The 12,619-nt window shown below is 33.9% G+C and overlaps 1 protein-coding gene across 2 annotated transcripts; it reads right to left on the reverse strand.

Moving 5' to 3' along the window:
- Positions 1–757: 757 nt before the first annotated feature.
- Positions 758–11,722, reverse strand: LOC105423998 (uncharacterized). 2 transcript variants are annotated; one of them, XM_089076305.1, is made up of 4 exons: positions 11,440–11,722; positions 4,242–4,418; positions 1,448–1,748; positions 758–988 (listed from the first exon to the last, which is right to left on the reverse strand). In XM_089076305.1, exons 2-4 carry the CDS (start codon positions 4,401–4,403, stop codon positions 846–848), a joined length of 606 nt encoding a protein of 201 aa, XP_088932431.1. In that variant the 5' UTR covers positions 4,404–4,418; positions 11,440–11,722; the 3' UTR covers positions 758–845. The 2 variants fall into 2 exon arrangements, with proteins under 2 accessions (XP_088932431.1, XP_011632323.2); XM_011634021.3 differs by lacking the exon at positions 11,440–11,722 and adding an exon at positions 7,776–8,432.
- Between the last annotated feature and the right edge of the window lie 897 nt (positions 11,723–12,619).

A 12,619-nucleotide genomic window follows, 5' to 3' on the forward strand; every position in this document is an offset into this window, starting at 1 on the left:
AAGTAACCCAGACGCTGAACTTGACATAATAAGAAAAAAAGCTGAAGCATAAAGTCAGACTTTTTGTCTGACTTTCGCGGAATAATTACTCGTTCTGCATTAGAAAGCGCTCTTTTACTAAAAATATTATAAACCAAAGTTGAGATTTTTGAGATTACTTAGTTGGCATGATTAAATAACGAAAGCATTACTTATTTTATGTAGGGAATATAATTTTTAAATGTAGCAAAGGGAAATTCTACGAAATTCTTTCTTTTATGCACGAGACACAATTTCGCGTGAAAGAGAAATGAGTCTTACATATGCCTTGCGTAGTTCACAGGAAAGAGTTTTATCTCATCTCTGTATGAGAAAACATAAGACAAATACGGAGGGCGCGTAAAGTTGAGCCTCTATTTGCTCCGAAATTACGTGTGAGATGGAAAATAAACATAGGGTAAACGTGGGTGGGCAGGGTTGAATAATTAAGGGTTTATAATTAAGAGTAAGTTCCTTCGTAAGTTGTATAATTATAATGGAAATGTAATATCTGTCACATGTTTGTGATGTCGCAATCGTTTTAATCACATACGTATGCTTGTCGTCATGATTTTTCACATCAAGAAAACAATAAGTTAGACGAAGACACGTGCGGTCATTAATAATATGATGAAAAACACACATAAAAGGTCGAATATGAAACGCAGGTCCTCTTAAACGTGATAAGCTATTGAATATCTTCGTAACTTTAAAGGGATTATATATATATAAAAAGATATTTATTATGAAAAAATGTCTTTATTGGAAAAAAGACTACATTCATAAAAGAGGAAGCATTAATCCTATAAAATACTTTATTGTATATTCTAATGGAAAGCAGGACCATATGTGGGTGACGGGTAATTATTCCTCGTACCAATATTGTTATAACTGCTGTCTATGGAATTAGACCCAAACTGATAGTGTCCACCGCCTGATTGTGGATAGTTGTAACCGCCCTGGTTACCACCTGTTAATATAAACATTGAAAGATAATAAAAAAATTATATAATTAATTTATAAGATATCTTAAAAAATAAAATATTTTACATATTCAAATTTATTTTATTTTAATACATTTCTACATAAAAAAAGATATCTCTCGTAAAAAAAGGTACATTCGTTAAGACTTTCCTTTAATATCTTTATATAAAATAAGGAAAAATTAAATTATACAAAAAGGAACACAATGATTCTACAGAGAAATGTGAATAAGTCACTTATAAATGTAGACGTGATCAAACTCGTAAATTATTTCGCTGATAAGATAAATTTCTTGCTTTATGTTGACTGACATATTTTTCATTTGATTTAAATATTTATTTTCCAAGAGTTTTTCCCATATCAAAACTATCTTGTTGATTACACTCGATGTGTGATACGACATATGTAGCAAGAGCATTACTTAAATATATCCTATATTACACACCTCCAGGGTATCCGCTGCCTCCACCACCGATTTGATTTCCCTGATAGCCGAAACCTTGACCGCCGTACCCGGCGTTCTGCGTGTTGTACTGATCCGGATAATTCGCGGTACCCTCGTATCTCACATCGGCGTGAAAACCGGTCCTCCAGTCGGCGGTGTAAGTAACGATCTGTGTCCTACCGTCCGGAAGCTGCACCCGATACTCGCCGCGAACGGTCTCGCCGTCGCTCGTCTCTTGCCTACCGAAATCATTTCCGGTAGCCTGATCCTTCACGGAATAACCGAACTCGTAGGCCTTGGGCTGAAGCAAGATCAGATAGCAAGATAAGAGCGATCGTGAAATCTTTCATTTTTTTTTCGCCTCCTTCATCTTGTTGTCGGATAGAAAAAAAAAATGAAAGGGGGTGGAGGGAGGGGGGGGGAAGGTAATGAAAGGAGTAAGGCCTATAAAATATAAAAGTACGGAGATAAATGTGGGATGATGATAAATGAAAAAGTGATGAATGGATGCGCATTATTAATGCGGCAACGACGCAACCGCTCTGTCAGGACGACAAGCTTTCCTTCCTCCGTTCCCGGCAAAGTGGAGCGGACGACGATGCTGAAGAAAAGCTGGCGCGATTTAATCTGGCTCATGGCAGACACACAAACCATCACCAGCTACTATCACCAGCAGCGGCTCGCTCGCCGCCGACGGGCAGATCCGCGCAAGATGCGAACTCGCGTCTCTCTCGCGAGCGCGCTCAGATCCCTGGGACGATTAGCTAACCAGCAATAACGATTTACCGTGAATTATGCCCGCGGTCGCGGTTCACCCTATTAATATTGTTACATCATCCGTTTGCGCCACGCTCTCGCTCTCGGACGCGAATTTGTAGCATCTCGAGACACTTGAGCGCGGTGCGTCGATCCTCGATTAACGTAATCGCGCACGGTGTTCAAACAATGTGGAAGGATGAGTAGTAAGCTGAGATTAAAATACGTATAAACATCCTTTGATTATGGTATCTTATAACCCAATTGATTGCGAAGTATATTGTGCAAAATGATGAGCTGCTTTACGAGAGAGGGAAAAAGACCTGATGATTTTCTTTTTCTTTTTTTTTTTTTTTTTTTTTTTTTTTTTAAAGAAGATATGGAAATGAGAGAAAATTAATTTAGATAATTAATTATGTTACATATTTTGTGTATTTTATTGTAATATTAAATGTAATTGTGATGAAATATTTAGTTAGGATAATTTGGACTGGAATTTATTTGTTAAGTAACTTAACATGAGTAAAAGTAATTGGAAAACTAAAAAAAAAATATACGAAAGTAAGATATTTAATTTTTTAAGTATTTCAAAATAAAAGAGTTTTTAACTAGTGGTAAATTGTTCAGTGAATATTCAATAAATATAGGATAATATAATATGATATTATTATATTAATGTGAATATTATGTGTAATATATTATATATTTTTAACACATTGAATTATATAATAGTTATTATTGCTATGTCAATTTTCAATTATTATCAATTTTAATTTATAAACGTTTCAATTATCGAACAGTTCTCTTCTGTTGAGAACTACCACTAGAAAAACTAAACTTCTTTCTAAGTGATGATATAATTTTAATGTCGACAACAATTTAAGAGTAGTAAGTAGGCAATATAGATATATCTTACGATGATATCAGCCACGAATCGTGAGAGTTTATAAAAGATAAAAGAAACATGTCGATCACGATACATTAAGTCTTAAGATCTCAGGATTTATCATCCTACTCACCGCCTACAAAAAATCAGGAGATCATTCAGAAAACAAAGTTCGTTCAAGCTCACTTCTTCGGATGAGGTTTGCGTAATGAGGTCAGTCCTTTCTTTATTCGAAGAGTTCAATGTTACTTCCAAGACATGACCGAATCTAGATCTGAGGTATTCAACTCTAACCTCGGGAGTGCCTCGCGTTTTCGCAAGACTCGTCAGAATAATCGGTGATACGTGTATTAGGAGCAAGGATCTAGATTTAGAAAGCAATACCTGGATTCTCTGAACAAAAGAACGTCTGTCATGATGACGTAATACATACTTTTTCTCTTATATTTCGGATTACGAAATCGTTAAAGAATACCGATCTAGTCACCTGCGATTAAATAGCAATCGCAAACTCGAGAGTCATCGACAATGCTTTACAAGGAGTAATAAACACTGTTCTTATCTGTAGCGCTAATTGATACTACTCATTTTGCATTATTTTGCGAATAATTTAATAATAAAAATTGCATCGCTTAATTACATAACAAGCATTGGGCTTAATTATGATCATGCAATTTGAATCGTGATTTCGCAAAACATGTTGCACCAACTATTGAAGTAATCATCGAATGAAGATCAAAGATGATAGGCCGAGATTCGATCCCACGTTATGTCAGATTGTATTGCATGAATTTTTAATCGGACAATTGCAATATTCATAAAAATTCTAAACCATTTCTTCTATATTTGCTAGTACTAGTGTTTGCATTATTGCTAAATAATCGGGCGCTGTAATATTATTTAATTTGGAATTAATTTAAAATGATCATGTAACGATTATAAATATTTTATATTGAGTATTTAAAAAATTGCAAATAAACACGATATCAACAATCAGAGAAAAATTGAGTTCTATTTCGAAAAAGGAAAGAATGTAGCGAAAAAATACAGCAAAATTATAATGAAGGTATACTGGAGCATGGGATACATTGTCTTAAACTATTCGTGCGATTTCATTGATGGTTGCTTCTCAGAAGTATGTATTACAAATACCTCATTATCTGTGTAATCTTGATTATCGTGCCCACCATAATGGCCCCCAAATCCGTTCCCACCACCTTGTGCCCCATGATGACCTCCACCTGCGTAATTTCCGGGTACGCCATACTGATTGCTGAGGGGTGGTTCGCAGAACACGATGCTGATGCTCGCCATCAAGACGAACAGTACCTATATTAAAATATTTATCAGATTAATGAAGAGAGATGAAGAGAAATAAAGATATAGACATAAATAACGCCAATATTTAATTCAATATATAAGAAAATTAAACTTTTATTTTGCTAAATATTTAAATCTGCTTGCAAAATATTTTTATTTGGAAAAACAAATAAATCCAATTCTATCTAGAGCGGTAAATAATTAATTAAAAAAAAATTTGTATTGACTATTTTTGTTGTTTAATGCATCATATACATCAACACAAGTGAGGATTATCTCTGTAGCTATTTCTTTTGTATATTTTGAAAGGAATAAGTTTCTAAAAATTCTTTGAAAATTTTTAAAATTTTTCAAATCTCTATATATGACTTTTTTTATAAAATTGTTTAACATTTTTCAAGATTACTTAAAATAAATAATTTGAGTTAAACTAATGATAAGAATAAAAGAAATTTATCTTCGTAAGTAAGTAAGTAATGTGTTACACATACGTAAGTAAGTATGTGTTACACATACAGAATTCTTGAATGTTATGTTAAATATGTGTATGAGTATAGCGAGATAATACGCGGGTTTAAATAAGAGGGTTTATTGTCAGCGAACCACTAATTAGACTCTAAAATATTTCCGATGACTTCCCAAGGATGCTTTCCATGCGTCAGATGAGAACGTCAGATGATCAACAACGTGCACGTTGCGTAGGCGGGAAATTAGACTCATGCGCCTCTATCTTTTCTTCTCTCGTTTCTGCCGTATCGTGAGAAGGTGCACGATATTACATCACCGGCACTTTAAAAACTGACGCAAGACTAAACATAACGGTAAAGGAATCAGAGAGCTCTTAGGCACGTAATCCGTAACTTTTCCGCGGGAAAATGTCTTTCATACACATGATTTTTCAGATAATTAAGTAGCTGCTTTAGCACGCTAATGTCTGCATATAAATGATGATAAAATCTCGCGTGGGCGCAAATTAGTTTCATGGAATGTCGAAACAGGTGAATTAAGCCGACATTTATAAAAAAAGTAGTATTTGTTCTATTTATATATATTGTTTTCTATAATATAGAATTATTTTTATTATATGTTACGAATTTAATATATAATTATTTTTAATATTATATATATATATATATATATATATATATATATATATATACATATGATATTAAAATATATAATTAATGACGCCTAATAAATCTTTATAGAATTTGATACATCCGTGTAGTTTAAAGAATCTTTAGAATAATTATACGTTCTACAAGAAAGAACATATATTCTAAAAAAGAGAAAGAATTCCATTAATAAAAGCGACAGTTCAATCAATGGCTTTTTTTCTGTATAACGTAATTAATTAATCATATTTCTTCGCTTCAATAAACGTACAAGTGTATAATTATGCACGTTAGCAGTTACAACACATTAATCATAATGTACCTTAATGTATAAATATGCAAATTAAATTATTGTCGTAATAATAACGGTATTAATGAGTATATCGCTGTTAACATTTGTCGAGAAGCATGGCATATTAAAGATCTAATTTACATAATTCTTCTGTTTCTTTACGTTATTATTATCGTCTTATTATTTCTTCATTTTATCAGTCTAGCTGTTATTTTATGTATCAATTTTTCTTTTTATACTACTTTATATCGATTTTTACTTATTGATTTTTTAAAATAAATTATTAATAAATTATTAATAATTATTTATAAATTATTAATAAATTATTAAATTGTTATTTTATGATATTATAAAGCGACTGAGAATAAAAAATATTTTTATATGTTAATTTTCTAAAATATTTAATGTTTAATTAAATTTAATGTATTTTATGTATATATACATATATACATACACACACACACACACACACACACACACACACACACACACACACACACATATATATATATATATAACATATAAACATATAAAATTTTATAATTATTAATAATTAATTAAAATTTACTTAAGTGTTAATAATTGCAAAAATATATAGATAATAAATTTTAAACATATATGAACTTTTTTATTGTCTTTTTGTTTAATTTTTTTAGATAGGTAAAAAGTATGTAACAAAAAATTTATATTTTATGTTGTTATATAATTTTACGTAATTTTACTAAGAAATTAATAGTAAATATTTTGGTTTGAACATTTTTAGCTTCATATTAATATATCACTTTTCTATAATTCAATGTTTTACAAAACCCTTTCTTTCTCTCCTTTACATACACATTATACTTAATGTTAATATTTAAATTCATATATTATATATTATTAATTATATTATTAATTATATATTATTCATATATATTAATATATTATTAATATTAATATAGCGCTATTTTATGCGAAGCTAAATAAAAGACAAATAAGCAAAGCAGAAAAATAGAATAAAAGTATATCTATAATGTTAAATTCAATTAAGTATTAAAAATTGAAAGATATATATTTTTTCGAAGAGATATTTATTTCACAATAATATTGCTTGATATAAAATATTTTTTAAACGTTAAAATTTCACACTAATAAATTACATTCTAAAACAATTTTATTTAAGAATAAAAAATTTTCAGTATTAAGGGACAACCGAGAGCAGAAAGATATATATCGATATTAATATGTACAATTTATTTAATATATAATGAGAACAAAGACCGTAAGAAATTAATTATATAAGTTTTGAAAAGAATTCAGTGTTGTGTTACAGAATTTATACTCTTTCTTGATCTTTATAAAAATTTTCACGCAAATTAAGTAATTAAACATTTGTCTCCGACAATATACATCTAGCTTTTAGACTTGGATTTTAATTTTAGTTAGCAACTAATTTTTATAAATTATGCTGTAAATTACAAATTTATATCTGTTAAGTATGTACAACTTTAGTATTAAAAATTTACGGAAAATGTTTCAATGTGAATACCCTACGCTAATCTAACTAATCTCATGCGTTTAGCTAGTATTTTGGCAAAGAATCAAAAATTAATAATATAATTTCGCTGATGATTTTATATTCAGACATGTATTAAGTACATGTAATAATGATTTTTATAATTACAAATGCATGAAAGGCGACTATTATTATAAGCTGATTTTTCCTTCGTGTATTTACAATGTCATAAATTAAATTCAGCGAAGTTATATTGATATTAATTCTTGCCAAAGACTCACAGCAGACCGTCATCTCGTTTGGCGAGCACACTTAGGACGCGGGGAACCCCCCCCCCCCGGAAGCACACCCGCGATCACACGGCGGATCCAAAAGCTTCCCCGAGAGAAAGATAAAAGCTGACCTTACTGCCGATCGGTTTATCGAAAATCACGAGTCTGCACTTATCTCGCGCGGTGCATTACCTGTCGCACCATCGAATCCATGTTCGGGGAACGGAGATCGCGGGGGTGGGTGGTGATGTGGGAGATGACGCTTCGGACACCGTGTGAAGTGGAAGAAGAGCACTGGACTGAATGCTGAAATATGGTGACGTTTCGGAGCTCATACCGGTACTTATATAGAGACTTCTCTCTCTCTCTCTCTCTCTCTCTCTCTCTCTCTCTCTCTCTCCCTTTCTCGTCTCTCCGCTTCCACGGAGAAGATCCGCTTCCTGTCGCTGCCACCGCTGCCGCCGTCGGGGGAGCAAGCCGAGAGATTTGCCCAAGCGGCGGCATAGGCAGTATAAGAGACGGCGGCCGTATGTACTCCAGTTCACATAGGGAGGCCGCGTGTGTGTGGAAAGCCCGCGCTTTATTTCTCATTGTTCTCTCTCGGCCGGCTCGCGCGATTTCGGGCCTCGGGAGCGAGCGAGTGAGCGTAGACGAACGGAACGGAGTGGATCCAAGTCGGGCCGCATCTACGCTGCGGAGAAAGCTGATTACTTCATCGCGTGGGACAGCCCGCGGCGCGGCTCACCGCTGCTCGCCTTCTTCGAGCGGACTAATTAGGCAATTGAGTCGTTAATTAAATCGCAGGACCAACGGACGCGAGTCCACGGTTGGGCCCACGGGAACGAGCTTGTTAGCTACGGAAAGGCTCTCGTACGGCTCTCTGAAATGGATGCTAATGTGGGGTTGTGGGGAAGGGAAGGGGCTGCATAGAGCAACGTTGAGCTGAAGCACAATTGTTACTATAATATTAGAGAGAAAGATGACATAAAATTGATTGATTCGTAACTATAAATAATTTTTTATTGCGAATTGCCAAAGTACAAGTCAGAATCTTGAAAAGTAAACTAAAGCGAGATTAAAATTAAGCTACATTTATAGAAATAGACATAGGGACCTAAAACCTAAGCATTAATAAAATTATATTATTATATTTTTTAGCTGTTACAGTACATACATGCGTGCCTAATAAATCACAAAAAGGGAAAAAGGGTTAATTTAGCAGCTAAAACTACTACGACTATTGAAACTAAGCTACCAAGCATAAACCGATTTGGCTGATTATAAAGATTTTAATCTGCGGACAATGATGTCTACGCACATCAATTCAAACGTCACGGATGTAAACGCCTCTGAATGAGGATTACGACGAAGAGGCGTGCGTTGCAAGCGAGTAACATCGCTCCTGTTTTGAAAATTGTGCAATCGGGCCTTAATTATGCAGAACCCCCCGTGCGTGCCCGTTCGCTCCGTAAATCCTGCCTTTCGATCCTTCTGTGCGTCGTCACCGCGCACGAGGAAGGGCACTCGCTCATCTGGAGCATTACTAACGACGTTCTCTCACCTTTCATTTTTTTATTCTTTTGTGAATACGCACGCTGATCCCGCGAGTCCTTGAAAGATCTTCATATGTACGCAAGCACCGGGATGTCATCATTCTCGTAATATTAATATATACCTGTACCTGCTGTAATATGCAGCGACCGTCGCTAAAACTAGCGTCAAGCTTGAGTTAGATTGCGAATTGCGAAGACTAAAACTCGACCAATTGGATAACATTAATATTAATTTTTTTTGTTCTGCTCGATCGAATTTCTAATCCTCAATTCGCCATCCTTAATCTTTAATTCGCAAGTTCGTCGTTGTTTGTTAAATATAAATCTTTCATCGTTCATTATTTGTATAGTGCAACTTCATAGGCGAATCAATAAAAGTCCGATTGATTTGCGCTCTGTGATCTCGTCAAAAAAAATCGCCCCCCTGGCGAACCGTGATATGAATGGTAAGTGACAAATCCCGATGATACACCTCCACATTCGTACTATTCACAAAACTCGTATAAATAATAAACTGCAAATCTCGAAACTCAAATAGCATACGAATCGCGCATCGTCTGGCGCTAGCTTAACGATATGCTAATGCTGCAATGTATGTAACTCGTTACAGCAAGCAGTCAAACCGCGCAAGACCTAAACGATGGATTAATCCTTTCGCTTACGGCGAGTCCAATTATAGATACATACTTTATCTTCGCATATAACGTTAATAAAAATATATAAGAAAGATACTCGGTAGCAAAGTTCAAGAAGAAAGAAAAGAAAAGATCCCAAAGAAAAGATAATTATTCCTTGTGCTTTCTTGTGCATTCAATATGATTACGGTCAAGATCTTGTCCTTAAAAATGTTTTGCTATGCTATGTTATAATCTTGCGAAATTTGAAATTGAAAGATTATAAAGAAGGGCTACTTTCTACATGTTGTAACAATAATTGTTGTAATAATAAGATAAATCATATTACATAAATAGTAAATGTAAAGTAATAATTAATTAAAAATAATAATAAGTAATAAGTACTAAGAAACAACTATGTTCAAAAATTAATAGATTAAAATTTTCAATTTTCAATAGATTGTTGTGGTAATCAAATATTGAATCTATTAAGCTCAATGTCAATAAAAATGCAATAAAAAATACAAAAAAAATTTATTTTTTTTTTGTTAAAAGAAAATATTTTTTTATTTAACAGTATATTTTGTGTAACAGTATATTTTGTGATTAAATCGATATTTCTTAAAAATTACATTATTTTTTCTGTTAAAGTTTAATTACGCACTGTTATCTCACAACGTTTGATCATTCGCATTGTTTTACGATTCTGAAGTTAAAATTTTGATAAAATAAAATTCATTTGAAATTAATTGAATAATAATGAGACGAGCGTAAGTTTATATGTAACAAACAATATCACTTAAAAAAATATTGAGTTAGCATCTTCTTTGCTATTCGCCTGAATTATTGTTTGATTATACATTCATTTTTCACTGTAACATTTGAATTGCACTGTATGTTCGTCATACAAAGACCACTGTCATGATTTGATGAAGGATGACAAAAAACGTCGCAATCGTTTGGGCCACCCAAAGGAAACGTACGATATTCTCAACACACGATATGTGTCTTCTCACAGAAGAGTTTATTTGTTTTTAATGACATACATTGTTCTCGACGAAACAATATAATTCAGTTCGCGATTATCTCGTAATTTATCAAAAAGTTGATATATTACTCTTATTAATAGTACTTTTATATAGCATAATGATTTATTGATAAAAACAAAGGATAAACAGGCCTGAGATGAGAGCGAAATAAAAGATGTGAAGTTATTAAATTTACAGCTTTAGTACAAAAAGAAAAATCGCGAAACTAGTTTCGATCTTATTTGGTCTTTCTCTCAGTCACAAGTAGTAATCAAATTAATCCGTAAATCATAAAAAAAAAAAAAAAAACATTAGGTCATTGACGATTGAGTTACAGATAAAATGATCAGAAATTGAATTTGAGAGAGGCTGTTGATTAGATGATGCGTAAAAATATAATATAATTTATCAATAAATCATTATGCCGCATAGAACTACGTACGCCGTGCGTGCAACACGACAGTCATCTTCAAAGAGCAGTCGGAGAGTTGACGGGGGGTACCCGCGCCGGCGTACTTAAACTCAAGTGAGACTTTCCTAAGTGATGCGTTTCACGCGCTGCTTGCTTTCTACAGAAGAGCCGGAGAGCCACCGGTCAGGAATGCCACCGCGCGGTGGTGATACAATCTGATTTAAATTTGACGCTATTTGCTCTTCTTACCTGTGATTACCTAACGGCGGATAATTCCGTTTCGCAACGAAGCGCCGGCGGTCACGCAATCTCTCCCTCATCGGCGTCCTCCTCCATCACCGGAGCGGATGGCTGGAATCCCACCTCTTTTGCGCGCAAGCGACGAGCGACGGACGATGATTGCCGGCGGTTCGGTTCATGCCGGATGACTTGCAAAAAAAAAAAAAAGTAAGGATAAGTAGCTTCGCCCGTTATTAAAATCGAAAGGAGTGCCCTCCCCGATCGTCGCTTTCCCCCGAAATCGTCAAATTTCAAAGAAATTGATTTGATTTTACCTCATCGCAACGCAAATTATTCAGTAGCGAGATGTAATGGAAACGGTGCGATATTTACATTTCACAGGGGGATATATATTCCCAGGGAAAATGATATTGAAATGGGATGTACCAAACGTGCGGTTTTCATGTATTCCGACGCATTCCGACGAGGCGGAAAATCGTTTTATGTTAATTTCAATGTTCCATTTGATGCGCGAACAGCTTGCTTACGTGATGTAGAAATGGATATACATATGTAATGTGAAATGGATATATATTTTTGTACAAATGCGAAAACACTTTATACGACTTGTTAACATTTAACAAGTGTAGATTATTAAACCGTCACGCTACGTTAAATGCTGTTTGCCAGACTTTTTAACGAGTCAAACGGTAAGCTGTAATGTGCGAATGCTGGCATTACGGAAAATCGCGCCATGGCTCGCTGAGCGATACGCAACGATGCTTCCGGAGATATAGAGTGTTACCAAATTTTATTGCAAACAGAAAATGAGGTCTAGTTAGACGAATGAAAAACGTAATGAAATTAGGCAATGTGAGAAGGAAGAAATGAACGTTGTGTTATTCGCAGTAATCTGCCAGGAACTACTAGTAATAGCAGCTCTTACCTCTCGCAAAGTTTTAAGTTAAAATGACAGATACAGCGCACATACTACTTTTAAAGTTTCTTTAATTAATAGCACGCGACCAAGAAAGAAGCATATATCATTTTAAGACGAAATTTTTGGCTCTATTTTGTTGCATTATTGTTATTACTATTGTTATTAATATTTAAATTAAATCTTATATTATTTACGTCGATAATTCAGTTCTCCTTACAATCTTGTATGCTATTCACTGCAGGCATGATATCCATTAATGATAAACATGAA

The sequence above is a fragment of the Pogonomyrmex barbatus genome, unplaced genomic scaffold (genome assembly GCF_055798465.1).
Source record: "Pogonomyrmex barbatus isolate J1 unplaced genomic scaffold, ASM5579846v1 scaffold2, whole genome shotgun sequence".
Taxonomy (NCBI): Eukaryota; Metazoa; Arthropoda; class Insecta; order Hymenoptera; family Formicidae; genus Pogonomyrmex; species Pogonomyrmex barbatus.